Source organism: Pundamilia nyererei, unplaced genomic scaffold (assembly GCF_000239375.1).
Source record: "Pundamilia nyererei isolate P.nyererei 1_Seehausen unplaced genomic scaffold, PunNye1.0 scaffold00031, whole genome shotgun sequence".
Lineage (NCBI taxonomy): Eukaryota > Metazoa > Chordata > Actinopteri > Cichliformes > Cichlidae > Pundamilia > Pundamilia nyererei.
In genome coordinates, this window is record NW_005187432.1 from 2,845,184 (window position 1) to 2,867,376 (window position 22,193).

A 22,193-nucleotide genomic window follows, 5' to 3' on the forward strand; every position below is an offset into this window, starting at 1 on the left:
GAAATTAAAAGGAGAAAAGGTCTAAGGCAAAAGAAAAACAAAGAGCTAAAAAAAAAAGAAAGGCAAATAGCAAATATTAATGATCATTCTCCTTAATGAAAACTACATTTCTTTTCACAGTTTGAAGAGCAAGTACTGGGTGAATGAACAAAGGTAACAATTTTATTTCTTTATTTAATATTTTCTTTCCCCATTTTTGCTTTGTCGTTTGTTACAACGACACAGCAATGTGTTAAAGACATGCTGATGTTAGGAACTGTGATGTGAGTGGATATCTTCTGTCCTCAGATATGGAGGTTTGTCAGTTGGAGGGCAACTCCCCATCCTGGATGTGGACCCTAAAGACATCCGGAACGTTTTTCATCAGCTGGGACGGATGCTCAACATCACTGGGGTGATTATTCTTGTGTTATGATTTACAGATCGAGTGTGCAAGTTTGAAATAAGTTAATAAAAATTAATAATAATGAACTGCTGTCTGCAGGGTTACTATAGCAGACTTGCCCTGAGGGACATTGGCACTTTCTTACGATATATGGAAAGTGAATTCAATATAAAGGTAGGTGTGCAGCTCGATAGAAGAGTGGGTTTTTCCACAAATAGCAAAGTGGCACAAATGACTGTAAACGCAAGCAGTTTGACAGTCTAATACTTTGCTTGTGTTTTACAAACCTTTCACTTTCTGATTGTCTGTCATGTCATTGATTGATTCCTGTAAGTTAGCTTAAATGTTTTCCACTTGTAAATTTATTCTGAAGACTACATTTGCAGATCCTCTATGTTGTGTAACAGGCTGATCACACAGTTGCGAGATATGCTCAATTAGTTCTGTTCTTCTCTGCCAGGTGTGGTATAATAACAAAGGCTGGCATGCCATGGTGGCCTTCATCAATGTGGCTAATAATGCTATTCTGCGAGCCTTCCTACCCACAAATGCCAACCCTGTAGAGTTCGGGATCACTGCCATCAACCACCCACTAAACCTCACTAAAGAGCAGCTTTCTGAAGTCACTGTGTGAGTAATAACTGTAGTTTTTTCTTTTTTAGCTGTGTTTAAATGTATGTGTTTGTGTAGTCTGTAAATCAACCATAGAGGGTATAAAAGATGGACATAGGTAGAAATCTGTGGGGAAGTGCCTCAAACCTATAATCTTTTCTAATGATCCATAAAGTGAAATGCAAAAAGAAGACTGATTGCCTATATATGACTAGCACATACAGCATATTATTATACATACCATATTTAATGACCACGCTTTTCACTTGATTTACTACTTCCTAGTGACTATAAACATTTTCCTGGTGGCTTTACTGTCTCAGTTTCTTATTTATCAAATTTCATTTTCATTTTATAAATTATGATGCCATTTAATTTAGTCACATTAATGTAAATTGGACGTTAAATCAGGATGCGATTAGGGACAGCCTCCGTCAAATTCACTTCTTACTCATCACATCTTGTTTCAGCATGGTGAAAGCCAACATGCTCAAGTCCATATTTTCAGAATAGGACTTCAAAAACCACACGTGATTTTAAATCCACCTTTTTCCGTATAGTCTTTGAAGTCCAGCGTTCAGGTGTTGTGATGGACACTGCAAAAATGCATATGTACAGACCAGAAATTTATTTTGTTCTATCATTTTTCTCTTATTATGAAAAGAAACTGAACAATCAGAACCTAAAGTCACAAGTTACTATGTGTGTTTCTAATGTTAAGCTGTGAATTATCACATTATTTGGATTTAGCTTAATATACATGGGTTGTCTTTTCTGTAGGCTTAAAATATCTAATAAGTTCAAGTACTGGTGAAAGGTTTCAAGCCACCTTTCATTTCTTTATATTTTGTTTCCAATGAGCCAGAAGTTCTTTTAAAAGTGATCTTGAGCAATGCGTTCTGAAGCTTTCTGACGGCCTTTGAAAGATTTTCGTTTTCAGTCATTTTCAGTTCAGACTTTGTAACTGACTATTTTCAGAGGAATATATTTTTTAACCACTTAACACTGACTTATGAAACATTAAATCATAAAAAATGCACCTTATTCAAGGGATGAAAGAATATTGTTGTGTTTACACATAACAGACAAACTGGCAAAGAACCAATTTTAAGTTGTATCTTTTAGCACTTTGTTACCAGCAGCCTGTCACAAAAACACATCATTTGTTCCCATTTCTTTAGTTCAATCTGTAAAAATGCCAAAGAAAACAGAGTTTGACAGACTTGAAAACATATTGTTGCACCAATAAGTTGAATCCCAAAGATTCAAATATCATCCTCCACTTCTCCAGAAAAAAGGAGAAATGTGGTGTGGCTCAAGACTTTGGCACAGTACTATAGAGATATATTTATGGCCAAAAAATGCTTTTATTTTTAATTATCTCATTATTAATTCTGAGAAAACCTAAAGCCTCAAACCATTTGTGACTTAGCATGGATTCAGCATTGTTTTTAGTCTCTTAATAACAAACCCCAGAATATATAGAACTGACTTCATCTGCTTCCTCCATCAGGCTGACCACTTCAGTCGACGCCGTGGTGGCAATCTGTGTTATTTTCGCCATGTCCTTCATCCCTGCTAGCTTCGTCCTCTACCTCATACAGGAGCGCGTGACCAAAGCCAAGCACCTGCAGTTCGTCAGTGGGCTCAGCCCTGTAGTTTACTGGGTGTCCAACTTCTTTTGGGACATGGTAAGTGAAGCTAGACTGGCTTAAGTGAAATGTAATAATTGTATGTTAATATATCCTATATCAGAGCAATTTTTCATAATATTGGATTTCTGTCTTCTTAATCACTCTTCATGTTTATCTAGATGAACTACACTCTCAGCTCTGCAATGGTAGTTGGCATTTTCATGGCTTTTGACAAAAAGTGTTACACATCACCATCCAACCTGCCAGCACTAATAGCACTCCTTTTGCTCTATGGGTAAGCTGTTGCTTACTTTAATTTGGTTCGGTTTTGTTGTTCTGTTGCTATGGTATAACAAGACAATAACCGAATAACTAAATAATTGACAAAAAGTTAATAGAAAAGTCAAAATTAAAAGTACAAACAAAGAAAAAAATATTTTAAATTGAGAATTTTTAAAAATATGTTGGTTTTTGTCTTTTAATCTTTTGCCTTTAGGTGGTCAGTGACACCCATGATGTATCCCTTGTCCTATATATTCAACATCCCGAGTACAGCATATGTGTCTCTGTCCTGCATCAACCTGTTCATAGGCATCAACAGCAGTGCCATCACTTTCATCCTGGAGCTGTTTGAAAACAATCGGGTATGTACTGATTAAAAACCATGTAGCCTTCTAACATTTCACTGCACTTAATGCTTATTTGAATTAATCATTACATCTTACATTATGTTTTGCATTTGCACAGTTATACTCACATTCCAGTTCAGCTTCACCAGTAACTACAGGGCAACATTTTCAGTGCTATTACTTTTGGAATGAAGCAGCCACAGCTGAATCGCATACATTTATAAAACATTACAAATGTTTTTACAATAGTGAGAGAACATTTGAAAGCAAAGAATATAATTTTTGTGAAATAAACTGAATAATTCATGAAAAGTTAATAGATGATGGTTTGATGAAGTAGCAAAACAGGATTCTGAATGAAGAAGATAGGACAAAACCTGTAAAGTCTAGACACTGGAGGATGAGTTGGATGAAACGGCAGGTGATGGTTTGATTGGGGATCAAAGACTGAGGTGATTTGAGTTTGAAAATTGGAAGTAAGATTGGATCAGAATTCTTCAGTGGGAAAGGAGATAAATAGAAGAGCAAGAACAGACCAACACATGAGTGCAGAAAGACATGAGAACACAAATGTTCCTTATTAAACTCACACAAAAGCTTTTTCATAAAACAATACAGTGATAAAACTGTCACCAAACAGTATTTTGTAACAGTGACTGTTTATATTCTAAAATATTATAATACAGCAATATTATGGTGTCATAATATCTACTATATAATATTATTATATGCATTGTAATATGATTGAGTGAATATTATGGTCATTTTATTCTTGCTCCCTGATGGCTGAATGAGTAAAATATGTTTTTAACCATATTTTTTGAATACATTCCTGCCCCCAAAGGATTTGAACACATGGCAGCTGATGTTTACCAGCAGGGACAGAATGATCAGAATTAGGATTAGAGTCAGGGGAGTGCTGTTGGAGAGTATATGGCTTTTTAGCATAGCAGGAAAGCACAGGTGTTACTCATCACATTAGGTGCAGATCTATACTAAGTCAGGACAATGTGACAGTCAGCTGGCATGCAGAGCACTAGAAACCTTACACTGAAGCAGTTAAGTGGAATTTCTCTTTTATAAAACAGCTATATAGTAGGTGCTTACACAAAAGCTGATCAATTGTTTGGCACAGCTGGGGAAGCATGAGGGAAGTTAAGCTGCTGGTCTGCAGGGCAGGGGATAACTAATAACTGCAGGGCTTTTAGACTCCTGATTGACAGTTTGGTGTGAACATGTAAGTCGACCACAACAACTGCCAACACCTATGCTGGCAAGTGGAAAATAAAGGAAAAAGAGAAGCAGAAGGAAACTGAAGTTGGAGGGAAAGGGCACATATGTGCAGATGTGCTCTCATCGTGACAGGTGACTGCCTGCTCAAAAAAAAAGAAAAAGAAAATGGAGATTGTCCTTCCCTCCAGATGGTTCTGTCCAATGCACATCTGTACACAGCTTCTCTCATGACATATGAGTCATGAGAGAAGCTGAAGGTCAAATGGGCTATATTTTTGTTGCCTGATATTTCCAAGGATTTCAGAGAATTTGTGCATTTCTATGGTGAAAAAACTGTTTGCTTTATACATGAATACATTTAAAACCCATTAAAAAATTAATTGCTATATTTTAGACTTATCTGTGTAGGCGAAGCAAGACATAAAAATGATCACTGGAAAGAAAGAGGTTTTATTTCAGCTGAAAGGAAGTATCGCTTTCTTAATTTCTAGAGTCTTGTTCTTTGGGAGAAAAATAGGAAACAGCTGAGGAAGGCTGTTCTTATATCAAATGTGCAATTAACATAAGAAAAGACATCTGCTCCAGTGTCAAGCATGACTGGGTGGTGGGTCTACTTTGAAGAAAATTTCAGCAACTTTTTAAAGTTTAACAAGGAGAAACTATGTTTATACCAATTTGATTTGGGAGCCCCTGGTTACAGTATGTCTCCCAAGTTAAATTGGTCCAGGCGCAGACCTAGCAATTCAGACAACCCCTAGAAAGACAGAAAAAAGAAACAAATGAACCTCACCTGGACTATGGATACCAGAACCTCGGCCTGGAAGAGTGGCAGCCAGACCTTAGCTTGTGGACCTTATTGGGCCTTCTTTGTACCCCATCTGTGGATTCCACTGTTCGGAAGTGCACTTGAAACCAGGATAGATGATCGATTTTGTAATCATCAATCTCTGGCTGTATGTTGTGTGAACTCAGGTGAAAAGAGGGTGAAATGTCAGCTGATTATCACTTATATGAGGTGTTTTGGGAGAACCTAGAATAGACACAGGACATGCTAGAGAGATGTCTCTTGGCTTGAAAAGCTGGAGGAGATGACTGAGGAGAGGGAGGCCTGGACAGTTCTGCCCCCATGACCTGGATAAGTGGATGAATATATTTTAGGTCCTCAACTTTCCCTCAAAACCAAAGTAGAATATTTGCATTTCCTGGTCATGTATATGAGCTGTTCATTCTTAGAACATCTGATGCATTTCAAAATTTTTTAGAAAAGATGTTGCAATTATGTGATATATTTTTATATTTAGATGTTTGAGGTAACTTTTTTTGTGTGGCCAGTCTTTGCTCGTGTTCAATGAGGGGCTGAAGAAAGTCCTGCTGGTGTTCCCTCACTTCTGCCTGGGACGGGGGCTGATAGACATGGCCATGAACCAGGCTGTTACTGATGTGTATGCCCGCTTTGGTATGTACTGTGTACCTATCCATCATTTTAGCTGATAAAATTTCATACTGTATGATTTGTGAAAATATTCAAGCAAACTTTTACAAAATTGCTAATTTGGGTTCTCATAGTTTCTAGTAGTTTGTACTCTTAATACCACACTGTAGTGTCATGGCTGGGGTAGCAGACGTGTGGTGTTGAGAAGGAGGACCCAAGATGCAGGCATAGAATGTGATGCGAGTGAACTATTTACACGAGTGACAAAGTGGCAAAAACAGGAAGAGCAGAATGGGGAGTTAACAAAAGCTAAACTGGGGAAAACCAAAGAACTAACCTGAAACCATAAGAACACGGAGTGATGAACCAGGCAGAGAGACACAGAGTTACACAGATGACATGACCATAGGAGGGAAGCACAGCTGATCCTAATTCACATAATGATAGGAAGACACAAGCTGAACACAGTGAAGTCACACATGGATCTACAAAGTAAAACAGGAAGTATACACTGACGGAACAAAGAACATGAAACTGACCGGGAGCATAAACCGTAACCAAAGAACTGAAACATCCAACCCCAAATACATAATCAGAATACCCCCAAACATGAGATAATAATAATAATAATAATAACAATAACAACAACAAAACGCTGGGTCACCGATCCAGGACCATGACATGTAGATCTTCTAGGCTAGATTAAGCGTAGTGTTGTACCATCTGTACTGTCTATGCATAAAGTACCCTTTCACTCACTGAAAATTGTAGTAAAGTTTGAGTTTGGACCTCGTCTGTTTCCAGGTGAAGATTACACATTGGACCCTTTCCGATGGGACTTTGTGGGAAAAAATATTTCTTTCATGGCAGTGGAAGGCTTTGTTTATTTTATTCTTAATCTTCTGATCCAGTACAGATTCTTCCTGGACCACTGGTAAGAACACAGCTAAAAACACACTAGCTTAAAATTTAAATAAACAACAGTAACTTAACCATAGGGTTAGAATTTAGAGCAGAGGAGCTCTTTTGCACTAGAAGCTTCAGTGCTGATGATTTTTTTCCAAACCTCCCAGGTTGTCAGACTACAAGCAGAGTCCTGCACAAGATGAGGATGATGATGTTGCAGCAGAGAGGCAGAGGATTTACGATGGAGGGAACAAGGCTGACATTCTGCAGATCAGGGACCTCTCTAAGGTATACATTTTAATCAAACGACTAATTTCATATTTATTGTGATATTTCATTGCGCATTTTGGATTATAAGACTGTATGAAATAGAAGTTTCAAGGTTTCTTCCAGGCCAGTTTTGTTAATTTCATTTTCAGTTTCAGAATTAAATTTATTTCCAGACATCCTTTCATTTGTATTCACATCAGCATCCAGTTAAATGAAAAATTAAAAACAGAGGGGAAGGCACTAAAGGTTAGTATTCGTGGGAACATTCAGAAAAACTCCAGTGGGATAAGTACTGAATACAGAAAAGGTCGCCACACATTGGAATTACAGCTCCCTTTAATTTCATTAGCAATGTTTCTACCAGCTACAGGTCTCATCATGCAAGTATCTGAAAAAGAAATAAAAGTTGTGAAATTCAGATTATAATGCAAAACAGCCCATAAATAACATAAGTAAATCCCTCTATGGAGACGGAGCAGGAAAGAAGCTGGGAGTTGTTTTATTTTTGTTTGTGTCTCAAGTAACGCGAGAGTGCTTTCCCGATACCAGAATCATAGAACTTTTCTTTATAAATACTGGATAGCAAACTTAATGCAGTGTTAAACATGAATTTAACTATTTTCCCAAAAAATCCACCACCTTTTTTAAACATAAATTCTTATTGTTCGAGCAGCACTACACAACTTAAATGTCTCCCTGCCTTCTCTGCACAGACGTATGTGGGCAGGAAGAGGGCAGCTGTGGACCGGATTTGTGTGGGAGTCCCTGCAGGAGAGGTAAAGTCACTGAGGACATTTATATTGAGACCTACTACTCTTTTCTATTTGCTGTCAGTTTTCTCTTTCTGCATCTCTTCAAATAAACTGACAAACTGATTTGGCATTAGAGCATTACAGCGGCATGGTAACACGCCTCACAATTTGCAGTTCTATATTTATCTCTTCTAGTTAGTCTAATCAAGCTGGAATATGAGTTTCATTCTATATAAATGGGAGTTTATTTAAGTGCATTCATAAGCCTGTTTGCGTTTTTTCCTGTTAGTGCTTTGGTCTCTTGGGAGTAAATGGAGCTGGGAAGACGACAACCTTCAAAATGCTGACTGGTGACACTGATGTCACCTCTGGAGAGGCTTCTGTGGCTGGTTACAGGTACATAAAGTTTATTCAAAAAAATGGTCCCTGGATAACAGAACACAAAATCTGTTCAGGCCTGCATCGGATGGAATTTATTCAAAAAATAGAAAACTTTGCTCTTAGTTTATCCTGCACACAGTTCCAGATGAGTGAAAACCAGAAACAGTTCACTGAATAAGACAGTTTGAATACGGGAAGGTCAACCTGACATTACCTGTGTGTTAACACCATCAGACTATTAAACTCATCACTGTGATACTCTGATTGGGGAAAAACCGCAGCCTAGGAGGGCTTGAATAACAATTAGATTTCAAAGTCTAAATTCTCATTTTGTCAAGGAGTTTCATGCCAGTTATTTGAAAATTCACAGTTTTCCCCTCAGAATATCTGCTCAGTTAAGTGGAAAATGTCTTTGAACAAAAATCTAGGGATTCAAAGAATGTGAAGCACCGATGTGTCAAATGATAGTAATTATTGTATGACAAATATGGGCATTAAATTAAATACACTTGACATAAAGATTAGGTAAGCAATGTTTTAGTCCCTTTCTATTGAGAGGAATCAGCTTCTGAGCTTCTTCAGATAGCTTTCTTAAATAATCACTATAGATCTGTCCCTTCTGGAATTGATTGATGTTTTGTTATTCCTACCATGTTAGGTGCTCCGTCAGCCCACTGCACTGAATTGCATTGTTTGTCCTGTTTTGTAGCATCTTGACAGAGATTCTGGATGTGCACCAGAACATGGGCTACTGCCCTCAGTTTGATGCCATCGATGAGCTTCTTACTGGCAGGGAACATCTCTACCTTTACGCTCGTCTCAGAGGGGTGCCCGAGTCAGAGATCCCCAGAGTGAGTTGGACTCCAGCTGCTTTACATATCGAACAGGCTAAGGATGTTTTTCACTCGGCTAATCCAGTGAAACTTTAGTTCAGCAAAGCAGTAGAAATCTGCTTTGTTCATAATGGTTTTGTTCTCTTTTTTTTAAATATTTGCTCATTCTTCTTTTCTGTACTAATTTTGCTCATGCATTTTATGATATTTTATGAAATGCTATCTTAACGGGTGGGTTGTCCATTATAAAAGATCACTGTTTTGGATTCAAGTAGCCACTAAAGATGAATCTTTTTCTCCATCTAGGTTGCAGAGTGGGGCATTCAGAAGCTGGGTCTGTCAGAATATGCAGGCCGCTGTGCGGGAACTTACAGTGGAGGCAACAAACGCAAACTCTCCACAGCTATAGCAATGATTGGTTGCCCGGCCCTGGTGCTGCTGGTGAGTTAGCCAGTGACGAAAAGCTCATGAGCCCATTGTTTGGGATTTTAAATTTTTATGCAGGGATTTATCAATGAAATGCTCTATGAATCCAGATGGGAAGCCATATGGGTTCAGTCAAGCCTGGCCTCGAATGTTTTATACACTGGCAAGCAACTGTGCAGATCAGTTCAAATTGGCATAAATCTGAGATCTTTGCCATATGCTGATAAAGAAAAGGTTTTGTTTGCATGGAATTATGTGCTCAGAGATTCAAGTTGGCTGTTTCTGGCTCTGTGCGTTTAGGACGAACCCACGACAGGGATGGATCCCCACTCTCGACGCTTCCTGTGGAATGCCATCATGAGTGTGATTCGGGATGGCAGGGCCGTGGTGCTAACGTCACACAGGTTCGCCTAATAATGAAATTAAAATCCTCTGGACACATTTGCTGCACCAGCTGACCAAACGGTTAACTGTTGATGAAATCATGGCTACATTTGCATTCACTTGATTTCGCCACAGAGGTCCATGAAATGATGATGCATTGCTCAAACATGAAACAGCAGCAGTAAAAATAAAGATGGATTATTGTTGTTTTTTTTACCAGCATGGAGGAGTGTGAGGCTCTGTGCACTCGACTGGCCATCATGGTCAATGGAACCTTCAAGTGTCTGGGTACCATTCAGCATCTCAAATACAAGTAAGACATATTTTGACTGTTGCTATTTAAATATATAAGTGGTCATTTAGTCACAGTGGCAATTTCTAGCTAATATCAACTAATGATAAGAGCACATAAGGAAACATGTTGAATGTTTTGATGCTGTGTTTCCTTCATTTAGATTTGGTGATGGCTACGTGGTCACGATGAAAATCAAGCCAGCTAAAGCAGGCTTGTCCCCAGAGCTGGAGCCTGTCGAGAGCTTTATGGAGACCAGTTTCCCTGGCTGCGTTCAGCGGGAGAAGCACTACAACACGCTGCAGTACGAGATCGCCTCATCCTCCCTAGCGAGGATATTTCAGCTGGTGGTGGCCAATAAAGACAGGCTCAGCATCGAAGACTACTCTGTTTCCCAGACAACACTGGATCAGGTTTGGATGACATACAACAATGAGAAATGACACTGTGTTAATAAAACGGAAGGGTATTTGTCCCATGACAAGGAGGCAATAACTGTCAGTTTTTGTCATAGATGAAAATATTCAATCTTTAGGTTGCAATTTTTGTCATTTATAAAGAGTACATAAATAACTAAACATATTATGCATGTAATGGAGTTTTACCATGAACAGCTAGAACTCTTATGAAAACATATTTCATATAATAGCATGGTTTATTTAAACACCATCTGTGTACACACATCTTCCCCTCCATAGGAGAGATTATAGTTGTTGATAAATATATTCATAATCTGCTAATAACTGCTGTTGTAAGCCTGACATTTAAATATCACTTATGTAGAGCTGGATATAAATAAATTATGATTCAATCCTATGCATTATAATTTATCACTTGCATTAAAATGTTGGCGCACTTTCGGTTTTTCAGGTGTTTGTCAACTTTGCTAAGCAACAGGCTGGAGAGGACGAGGAGTTAACGCTACACAGACGAACGGCAGGTGGAAGAAAAGACATCAAGGTCTCACCGGTTAAGAGGAAAACATGAAAAAGTCATGCAAATGTAGAGGTGTTACTCCGCAGGGCAGTAATATACTGTAAAACCACACACCGAAATTCAACAACTTTAAATGTTTTGCTAGCCGGCTGGTTTTTTTTTTAGAGTAGAGGTGAATGTGACCAGCTCCCTGCCAAACTGACCCGTGGAAGAGTTTGCTTCTCGAGCTACAGTCAAACTTGACAAGCTCTTGTCTGCAAGTGGAGAGTCATCTTATATAACTTTTAAAAATCAATAATGTCTGACACATTGCTTTGACCGGACACTTTCCGAATTACTTTAAACTTCAAGCTAAACAAAAGATTCTTCTGGAAAAAAATTGAGTTTTTTCTGCTTAGACTGACTGGCTTTTATAAAAGTGTACATATTGTATGTTTAATGAATACACTAACAAATACCCTGTTAAGCATTATTTTTATTGTCTATTATAATGAACACCTGTCACTTTTATATATAATATTTAAATGAAGACTCATGCTATGTATTGTTGAACTGTCTAAATGCAAAACATGTTTACGATTGATTCTGTTCTTGTCAGTATTTTTTTGTTGTAATTTTATTACTATTTTCTGCTGTCTTTTACATCTACATGCTTTGTCAAATAGCACAATGTTTTCCTCTTGGAAAAAAAAAACGTATAAAGAAGCATAGCAAGGCTGAAGAGGGAATCTATTTTGCAACTGACATCTGTTTAACATGCTTTCCACATGCTCTGTGCAGTCCCTTCTAGCTGATTCGCACTTCCATCAGTCACAAATAAAGGAGTTTCATGAGCTATATATGAAGTGTGGTGTAATGTAAATGTGAAGTGCTGTATTTCCTATTAAATATTTCAGCCTTCCCGTGCTTCTTTCAAAGCTCCTTGGTGTTATGGTGGGATGCTCAAAAAGAGGAACTGAAAGGCTTTTCACATTGCTGACCTACAGTGACTCCACTGACCTCCATTCTAAAGCTAAGGAAGCAACTACGCAGATCAGTTGAGTCAGTGGCTACGAGACGGCTTTGCATCGGGGGCCAAGGCGACACTGTGCTGAGTGGCTTGTCACAACCTGGATTTTTCTGACACATAGTCCAATTACTGTTCTCCTTCAGTGAGTGGTGGTGTCATTGCCTCAGGCTGCCCATAAGTCTGAATTCCATTGGCTACCTCAAAGAAACAGAAGGATGATGGCACTGTGCAATTTCAAGGCTGCTAATGAATTCTCTGGTGGGGATCTGATGCTCACTCTCTGCCCATATGGTCATCTGGATGAGGCTGATGAGCATGAGTAGCACGCTGTGGGAGAGCAAACAAGTCATGCATCAACAGTGCGTCCGGAAAGTATTCACAGCACTTCACTTGTTCCACATTTTATGATGTTATAGCCTTATTCCAAAATGGATTCAATTCATTTTTCACTTCAAAATTCTACATACAATAGCCCATAATGACAAAGTGGGAAAAAAACGTTTCCTTGAAATTCTTGCAAATACAGTACGATGGTTAGTACTGTCTCACAGTAAGAAGATCCTGAGTTAAAATCCACCATCTGGCCGGGGCCTTTGTGTGTGCAGTTTGCAGATTCTCCCTGTGTTTGCAGTCTAAAGACATGCACCTAGTGGGGTTAGGTTAATTGGTGATTCTAAATTGTCCATAGGTGTGGATTTGAGTGCAAATATCTCTGTGTTAGCCCTGCAGCAGACTGGCAACCTGTCCATGGTGTACTCTGCCTTTCACCCTATGGTAGCTGAGATCTGCTCCAGCCCCCCCTGCAACCCTGACTGGATGTATGGACGGATATTACAAATAAAAGACATAAAATGACAAATGATCATCTGTCAGATGTTCCTACAACCTGATTGGAGTACACCTGTGGGAAAGTCAGGTGACTTGACAAAATTTAGAAAAGCACATATCTGTCGACATAAGATAGTTCACAGTGCATGTCAAAGCACAAACCAGGCCATGAAGTTCAATACTGTCTACAGACAATTGTCTGTACATCAGAGACAAGATTATTTTGACGTACAGATCTGCAGAAGGATACAGTGGCCTCCATCATCTTTACACGGAACCACATTTTGGAACCACCAGGACTCTTCCCAGAACTAAGGCTGAGCGATTGGGGTTGAAAGCCCTTAGTTAGGCTCAAGGCAAAGATGAATGTAGCAATATACAGATATATTCTTGAGGAAAGTGCAGAGTGCTCAGGACCTTGAACTGGGACAAAGGTTCATCTTCAAACAGGACAATGACTCTAAGCACCCAGCCAAGATAACAAAGGAGTAACTTCAGCACGACTCTCTGGACAGATCTGATAATGGCTGTGTACCAAAGCCACCCATCAAACTTGATGGAGTTCATGAGGTTCTGTAAAGAAGAATGGGAGAAAATGCCCAAAAATAGGAATGCCAAGCTCGTAGCATCACACTCAAAAAGACTTGAGGCAGTAATTGGTACCAAAGGTGCTTCAAGGAAGTACTGAGCAAAGGCTGTGAATACTTATGTACATGTTACATTTTACTTCTTTATGTCTATACTTATAGATATCTATTACTTACATTGGAATAGTAGTGGTAGAATAGTTAAATTTATGTCTTGCATCTTTCCACAACCATATCCATAATCACATACCATGTATGCCACCGTTGTATATAGTGTATTATCTTACTTATTTTATATTTGTTTGTATTTGTTTGTATTTTCCTTCTGCTATCAGTACCTGAGCTGAGGTAACGTAAGAATTTTCCCACCGTGGGATCAACAAAGTCTTATCTTATCTTATGTTTTACAAATTTGTAGAGAATTTCAAGCTAAAATGTTTTCACTTTGTCATGGTGAGGTATTGTGTGTAGACTTTCAAGGTAAAAAAAAAAAGAATTTTGGAACAAGGTGTTAATATGACAACATATGGATCAAATGAAGCGCTGTGAATACTATCTGGATGCCTGTTGTTGAATCCTGAATGAGGCCGACTTAAACACTGAGATTATCTTCAGTGCAGCTGAATCAAGAAGCCACATTTTGAATATACAGAACAGTGTGGAAAACTTAAACCTGTATTATTACATTTTAACTTTCATTTTATTCATTTATCTTTATTTTTTTACACTGCAACTCAAGACCAGAAATATTATCTTATCATCTTATCCCAGCTGTCACAGGCCAAGAGACAGGGTACAGTTTTCCAATTTGTCACAGACGCCTCTTTCTGTCATGTTGGGTGACATAAACTGTGTTTCACAAATTTTTTTTTTCATATGATGTAGTAGCAAATACTGTATTTTCCATAGCAGCATATTGAATTGAGAGCATTATACTGAGTTACAAGAAATTAAACATGTTACATAATTGAAATGTCCTCTTTTGTGATCAGATCAACCATTAGGTCATGCCATAGTTGTTCTCTTATTTAAAGCCCTTTTTTTCTGATCTTGTGGAAAGAAAATCACTCTACTGGAACTGTTGTTAATGTCAAACTTCTTGATGCTTGTTTTAATTTGTCTCTTTTCCATCATGCCTGTCAGCCAATTGCCCATAACTGGAATTTAATAGTCTTTCAAGCCCTTGAAAAAGAGGTTTCCTGTTATTTCCAGTAAAAAATCTCTTAATCCATGTGATGCTTACATCTGATTATCAGATATTCTTGCAAAGTGTTGTGTATGTGCACCAGCAGCCACGCAAGATTTTCTGCAACAAAGATAAATACTCTTGTGTGAAACACGCCATGGTAATAAATACACAAATCTGACAAGGCTTACTATCTGATACTGATTTCTCTTTGACACCCTTTGGTGTCAGACAAATACACAGTGACAAACTTATCAAGACCTTCTCAAACAGCATCATTAAAGCATGTAGAATTGGCATCTTTAGATGTTCAAGCTGCCTGCGGTGTGATGCAATCAGGAGCACTCACGCACTTTAAATGAAAAAGGGCTCAACAACAATTTGAAATGTTAGTTAACTAGTCATAGGGGGTGTTACTGTGCCTGTGGAAAAGTGAGTATTGTGGCTGCTGTGGGTCTTAGGGAGCTTTGCCACTTCAGTGGATACTCTGAGAAAGTTAAGAGCAAGAGAAGCCACTGTTACATGCTGTTACATGCTGCTGCTGTGGACCTGAAATGAAATGGACGTTTTCAAATGTGCCACAGTGACCATTAGGATTATAGAAGGTGTAGGAAAGAGTGTTTAAATCTCTTCTGCATGCGTTCAGATTGTTTTAGTAAGCAGATTTTAGTGATCCATTGATGATTTGTAATTTGCATGCAAAGCTTAAGTCATGTGTCACTGCATGCAGTGGACAAGGGGTCCTTTTGAGTTTAATGCTATTTTTTAATCTTTTCTTTCTTTCTTTTTTTTAAACTTGTGGGTCAGAGCGGCAGATATTTTGTGTCACAAGTTTAATTGGGAGCATAGTTGAAGGATGGACTCGGAGAAGGTTAGTGGTGTATCTGTGTTCAGAGAGGGGAGTGAATAAACTTCTGGATGAAAGACGGCGCTTCCGTCTGAGGTTAAGCTGATGAAAATTGTGTATCGAAGTTGGTGAACATTATTTTTATTATGTGAGAGAGTTAGGAATTGGAAAAGGAGAGCCAGACATTGGACTGATACTTATACAGCACCTTTCCACTCAAATTCCACACTTTCTACTACAAGTGAGTAATTCCTACACACAAATATTCCTGTAGCACTTTTGTCTATGCCTAAGCACATTCTGATATTCACATAAATGCAATGGGGGCAATGTGGGGTATCTTCCCCAAGAATACTTTGTCGCGTGGACTGCAAGAGTCTGGGATTGACTCACCTGATCCAGCTTCCTACAGGAGGAAATAGTTGGCTTGATTTCTGTGGACAAAAGGACCTTAGTTAGTTTTACTGACTAGTTTTTCTTTTTCTCCCCCTCTTTTTTGGATTAGCATCTTCCAATTTTTCCCACTCCTTTAATTTGCTTTCAAAGTGTTCCTTTACCATTTTTAAACAGTGTATATATGATAGCAACTATCTGTAAGTGTTGAGCAGCACCATCCTCTGACATGTAGACGTTGCTGTGTGACCGATGAAAAGTATGGAAAGCAAAGACAATATTGAAACATTTTGCACTCTTGGAATGATTTCAATTATGTTCACTCAGCTCTGCAAAGTTTGTGTCTTCTTTTTCTTTTCCACCTTCTTCTTGGTTGGTATGCGGGATTTGCATATATAACAGATATAGTGTTGCAACACTTGGTTGACCATCTGTACCTAAAGTAAGTGGATAAAATGTCAGGTGTTGCATTTTTGGATTTGACAGTATATTTTATTTTGCTCACCAACATGTCAGTTGTATTTATCATTTACTCCATAGCTGACATTTCAACAGTTTTCATCTGACTCTACATACTCCGTGTTTGTCAGCATTTACACATCCAGTGGCATTTTCATTGCCTTCATTCCTTAAACTGAGTGATCATCAGCTTTAGGTGGTAATCCAGGTGATGTCTCAGATATCTCAGCTGCTCTCAAACACAAGGTCTTGAATCAAAAAGTATTTCACAATTTTCACATTGAAGCAGAATTCATGTATTTTCCTAGCTAGAACTTAAACTCACTTTAACGGAGATCCTTCAGTTTATTTGCATTTTTTGCTTTTATCTCAACTAGTCGAGCTTTAATTTGAATCAATAATTCAACTTTACATATAAAGAACTTTAAATGTTGTAAATGTAGTCATTTGTAGTCATCAAATGTTGTCCAGTGTAGTCATTCTAGTTTTGTTCTAGTTATTGCATTTTGACTGATTCTTCAGCTAAAATTTAAAGCTGCTATAATTGCGTTTTTCCATAATTACCAAACTAGATTTCTGTCATCTGCAATCCATATTCTGGCTACACCAGAAGCTCCAGTTGCTCAATTGCAGACTCAGTATCTGATGGCCAAACATAGTGGTGGGATGGTAAAGACCTAAAACAGAGTGAATAGACTTACATTTACACGCTTTAATTATACAGAGCAACACAGCAAGATAAAGAAAGCAGCACATAAATCAGCCTTTACAATAAACTATTCATACCTTCAGTGTATTGGACCAGAATCAGACAAGTGAGAGGGAACACATTCATCAATACAGTCTGAGAAAAGGCTCAGCTGTTTCCTAAATTAGCCCAATCATGGCGTTTCCACCTAGAAAGCAGGAATCATCAGTCATTTGTTGATAATCAATCTGTGACTGTACTGACCGAGTCAAACGTTTGGAACGAGATATATTCCAGAATGCAGCAAATGATGAGCACTCTGTATTATATTTCTGAGAACTCAGTGACTGCTTTGAAAGTTTTTCATGGTTTTTGAAGATACTTTTGTCAAAAATGTGCCCCCTAATCAACCACACGAGGGCAATAATTTTATTAAAATATCCAACCAATGTCTTATGTCAACAACGTGAAGTATTTCTTCTGAGGCATCCCACTGTTATCGACTCAGTTCTGTGCCCCGAACCTTCAGGAGGTGTCTTTTGAAGTCTGAGGGATGTGTGGGCTCATAGAAGGAATTGCTGATCAAGTGTGCTTTTAAAGTACATCAGCACTGTGCAGCCAGCCTGCATCTTCTTGCCTATATGTGTGTTTTTGTCTCAGCTGCAGGAGCCGCTCTTGAGAGATCTTGAGCAAATATTTCTCTCTAACCCTCCCACAGCTGCTCTATTTTTCATGTTGCATAAAATGTAACTTATGTTGTTCGAATTTTAGCTCTGGTGGATGATTATCTCAGAAATAATTGCGAAAATTTTGCTTTTGTGAATTACTTTTATTATTCATAATCAGTCATAACATATTTTTGTGAAAACTTGATCTTGTCAAGTTCTCTAGGTGTGCCCTTCACTCACAAAAATCCAAAACACGAGGGCATTAGCATTCAGAATGCACACCGTAGATAAAAAACAGTCTCAAAGTGAAGTCACTTAGGACTCGTGGGACTGACGGAAGAATATGAAGCTATGCTGATGGATTGGGTTTGTTAGGCGAAATAGGGACAGAAAAAAAGAAGTTTCTGGAGTTTGTCTCGTTAAAGGCGCCTTGTCAGCAAGCGAGATAATATGGTCTGGGTGTGTGGGCTTGTGTCATCCACAGGGACAAAAATAAGCCAGCTTTAATCAATAGTAGAGTTGGCTCATCATTAGTTTGCCATTCTTGCCCTCTTGCTGATGTGAATACCAATTTCAAAACTCTGTGTGTTTAGGCTATCATTTACTGTGGCACACTGTCAACATTTTCACAACTGTGGCTCAGGAAACACTTTGGTGCCATCAGTTTAATGTTCTCCCAAGGTGTCTCATCAGCTCAGCTCGGCACACAGAAACTCAAAATCCTGAGACAGAATGCGTTTGCTTCTCTGCAGCCATGATTACCATAAACCTCTAGCCAAGGTGCCGTAGTGATATAGTGAGCCATTAGAGATATGACAAATACATTCATTAGCTTCCTCACAGCACCTCAGCTCCATGCTGTTACTCCCGGGGGTGAACTACCTTTTTGCCTCCAAAAGGTAGAGGTATTGACCCCAGGGGTAATAGAAGATGATTGAAAAAGATGGATCTGGAAGAGCTACCTTCAAGTGCTGTTCTTGGCCTATTGATTATGAAAAATCTCAGAAAGTGTGTGTGTGTGTGTGGGGGGGGGTGTGGGGTTGTGTGTGTGTGAGGGGGGGGGGGGGGTCATAAAAAGCTCATAAAAAATGGAGAATTTTCTCAAAACTTCTGTATGCACTATATTACTGTGTGCAAAATGATTCATCTGTGTTGCTATAGGTCTACCTACCTACCAAGCTTCCTTGGTTGTTTAATACTGTAATGATTCATCTGAATGTTGATAAGACACTAAATTTGCTTTCACTCGTGCCATATTTTGGCAAGCATTACACAAGGAAGTATTTTTAAACAAGTCTTTGTGATGGTAAGGATGATTCAGTTAAATCTGAAGGCACGCACCGTCATACAAATGGAAAAATGGGCTGAAGCAGCCGTGGCTCAGCTGGTAGAGTGGGTGGCCATTGAAGTGTGAGTGTGTGTTAAAAGGTAGTGTGTATGTGCTGACCATTTCCTGTTTACTGTAATTAAACAAAGGGGTTTTGGAGAGTATTGGTGGAGGTGGGCCATTAGCCATTGTTTTTTTTTCCATTTGTTTCCAATTTTATTTGATATTTTTACTGGTTAGCACTGTAGCCTCACATCAAGAGGGTCCTAGGAGTTTTTTCCAGGAGTTTCAGGAGGTCTTGGTAAGGTGAGTCTTGCAAAAGACTTTTCTTTTTTTTTTTAATCTCAAGAGTTACACTTCCTTTTTAAGCAAGATAGAAAATAAATGAAGAAGCAAGATCTATCTGGGGTAAAATGGTGAGCTGCCAGTCAAACATACCCTTTCATTTGGCTAATAGCTCAAAGGCTCCACAATGGATGGAACAACTTGCACTATCAGATACTGTATGATATAGTATTATTGACAGTAATTAGGTCAATCTCGCAGACTGTGTTGTCACCGGACGCTCTGAAATATTCAGATTTTGAATGCTCTATTAGATACTCCACAAAGTGCATAATAGGTTAGCTCAACCATAGATTCAATTGTGGAAACTGAACTATGAATAGTTCCCTGTTAAAGGTCACTCAAACCTCATTTACGGAACATAATTAATTAATTTGCCTGGGGAATACATGTGAATCTCTCGTGAATGCCTAATTGATTTAAGCTTAGCCCATTAAATAATGAGAAAGTCAGAACAAGTCAGTTTTTGCTAACAAAAAAAAAAAAAGTGGTATGTCCACTAAATGGCACATGTTGATTGTAGTTTTTGAGTCTAGTCTAACATTTACATAACAGGCTTGTGATAGTCGCTGAGTGACAGCTTTTAGAAATAGCAGATGTAAACATTCACAGTTGGCTTCAGTCTGTCCTGATACAGAGCAGGCTCATAAAACCTGTCCCTCCTAACCTTCCAGTAGCTGAGCATAACGAGGATGATGCAATTAGTCTTCTAATGTCAGAGACAATAAGGCTAACAGGGCGCCAGCATACTTATTGTAGCTTATTGCAGGTCACTGTCAAGTGATCGTCTGCATTGCTAGCAATAAGGGATAATTCAAGCTTTGGATATAAACAGGTTTTTTTGGTTGCTTTCTTGCTTAAAGTTGATGGATAAAGTATAATGGAAGCTAACTTGGCATAAACACAGTAAACACTGGAGCTGCACATATAAAACTGTGTTTATTTTATTTGTTTGTGAGTGGATTAAACACATACTGTTTGAAACATAAATAATTTGTGATCTTTTTATTAAACTCAAGAGAAAGTCCAGCTGACTGCTGCTCCCTAACTTCAGTCTGTGTTAATCAAGTCACAACCTCCAGTAGTCAAATAAAGCCAGGTATGGTCAGTGTCAATAACAGCATTGGTATTGGTGTCGGATAAGTACTAGTTAGTTAGTTAGTATCAGCACTTTAGTTTCACTTTCTCTTGACTATGTTCAGCATGTTGCTCCTGTTTCATCAAATATTAGACAAGTCTGTGTAAACACTGCTCCTGTCACAGCAGACTGCTATGCTTTTTATTGGAACTAAAAGTATATCTCAAACATGAACTAAGAAAATGTCTGAATTTAATAACCAGTGTGTGAGAACTGTGAAAGCCATTTTGTTTTTAACTTATTAACATTGAAAAGCAAACACTGTAGTAGTGGTCGTTAGAATATATTCAGATTTATTGATGGAGCATTTTAATGCAATTATCCAAAGGTTAGCATGTCTTCATGTGTGGTTAACTGTACTAACAGAAGATTCAAGTAGTGTCTAGCTCAGTTTTGTTGAGTGAAATTTTACAATTTTATTTGTATCTTTCTTAGTTTCTGCTAATTAGGTATCTGTGTCCAATGCACTCGCTTTGCACATTGCTAATCATGCTCATTATCATGAGCTGATAACTTAGCACTCCACACTATCATCAAAACATGGTCACTGCTGGGTTAATGAATCCAAGATTCAGGTCGTGGCTGCAATGCTTTAAAAAAAAGTTTAATCTCTGAGTCTAATCTAACCCATGCTAATGGGGGGGCGGATACTAGAAACCCAAAGGTTTGATGCCTGACTCACCCAGTCAGGACCTTAATTGTGTGTGTGTGTGTGTGTGTTAAGAGAGAGAGAGAGAGAGAGAGAGAGATTTTATAGAATAAATTGTATGAATTTGTGTGAGAACCAGGCAATTTGGCTTGTAGTATAAAAGTTCTTTGAGTGTGTTTGAAAGGTCACAGCTGGCATTGAGAATACAGCTGCAGGAGAATACAATTCATTACTTGAAATAGCAAGATCCAACTGATAACACTACAAACACCGAAAACAATGAAGGCCTTTAGTTTTAGGCGATAGAAACAGGAAAATTCTTTGTTCATCTACAAGAAATACAACTAGATAGCATCATTCAACTTTCAGTTTAAATAAAGACAAAGAAAATAATATTTTTGAACGGATGTCAATATGAGAAAGACTGTGATCTTTGCTGCACTTAATTCATATTGTGCTTCAGAACTTTTCCAGCTATATATATATATATATATATATATGGACACACACTTCGAAGTGTGTGTGTGTGTGTGTGTGTGAGAGAGAGAGAGCGCAAATTTCAGGCAGTGATTGTAAGTGATTTAATAAAACTGCCATATTTCTTTTATCATGCTCTTTCTCTCACAACCCCGGGAGCTCTTTCCTTGAAAGAACAGATCCAATCTCTTTTTACAATACCCACACGAAGGCCTTGGCAGTCGCTGGCGCAGATCAATCTCTCTGGCTTGAAAGTTAATCTGGGAGAAGGGCCTGTTTGTCTATGCCCTGACATGCTCAGCTGTCAGTCAAAGATCTCAGTGCACCTGTCCTGACAGCTGTAGAAGCTTACTTCCCAAAGAGCCCTCCCAGGACCAGTTAGATGACTACCATCTAACTTTATCAACAATTCTAGCCAAAAAAATTAAAAAATTTTAATTCAGAAAAAAATAATTTTGCCCATTTTGTCTGCTGTGGATTATATATT

General features: G+C 38.4%; 1 protein-coding gene across 2 annotated transcripts in view; it reads left to right on the forward strand.

Moving 5' to 3' along the window:
• LOC102216210 (retinal-specific ATP-binding cassette transporter-like) overlaps positions 1-12,005 on the forward strand; it is a 44,833-nt gene extending 32,828 nt beyond the window's left edge. For both annotated transcript variants that reach the window (XM_005729077.1, XM_005729078.1), the window contains 18 exons: positions 121-153; positions 289-394; positions 485-559; positions 846-1,015; positions 2,511-2,688; positions 2,811-2,926; positions 3,128-3,275; positions 5,826-5,949; positions 6,730-6,859; positions 6,999-7,119; positions 7,815-7,877; positions 8,143-8,249; positions 8,944-9,085; positions 9,374-9,508; positions 9,794-9,897; positions 10,098-10,190; positions 10,333-10,582; positions 11,040-12,005. In XM_005729077.1, the coding sequence (XP_005729134.1) occupies positions 121-153; positions 289-394; positions 485-559; positions 846-1,015; positions 2,511-2,688; positions 2,811-2,926; positions 3,128-3,275; positions 5,826-5,949; positions 6,730-6,859; positions 6,999-7,119; positions 7,815-7,877; positions 8,143-8,249; positions 8,944-9,085; positions 9,374-9,508; positions 9,794-9,897; positions 10,098-10,190; positions 10,333-10,582; positions 11,040-11,156 (2,212 nt within the window). In that variant the 3' untranslated portion in view covers positions 11,157-12,005. The remainder of the gene's footprint in view (positions 1-120; positions 154-288; positions 395-484; positions 560-845; positions 1,016-2,510; positions 2,689-2,810; positions 2,927-3,127; positions 3,276-5,825; positions 5,950-6,729; positions 6,860-6,998; positions 7,120-7,814; positions 7,878-8,142; positions 8,250-8,943; positions 9,086-9,373; positions 9,509-9,793; positions 9,898-10,097; positions 10,191-10,332; positions 10,583-11,039) is intronic.
• Positions 12,006-22,193: the final 10,188 nt, after the last annotated feature.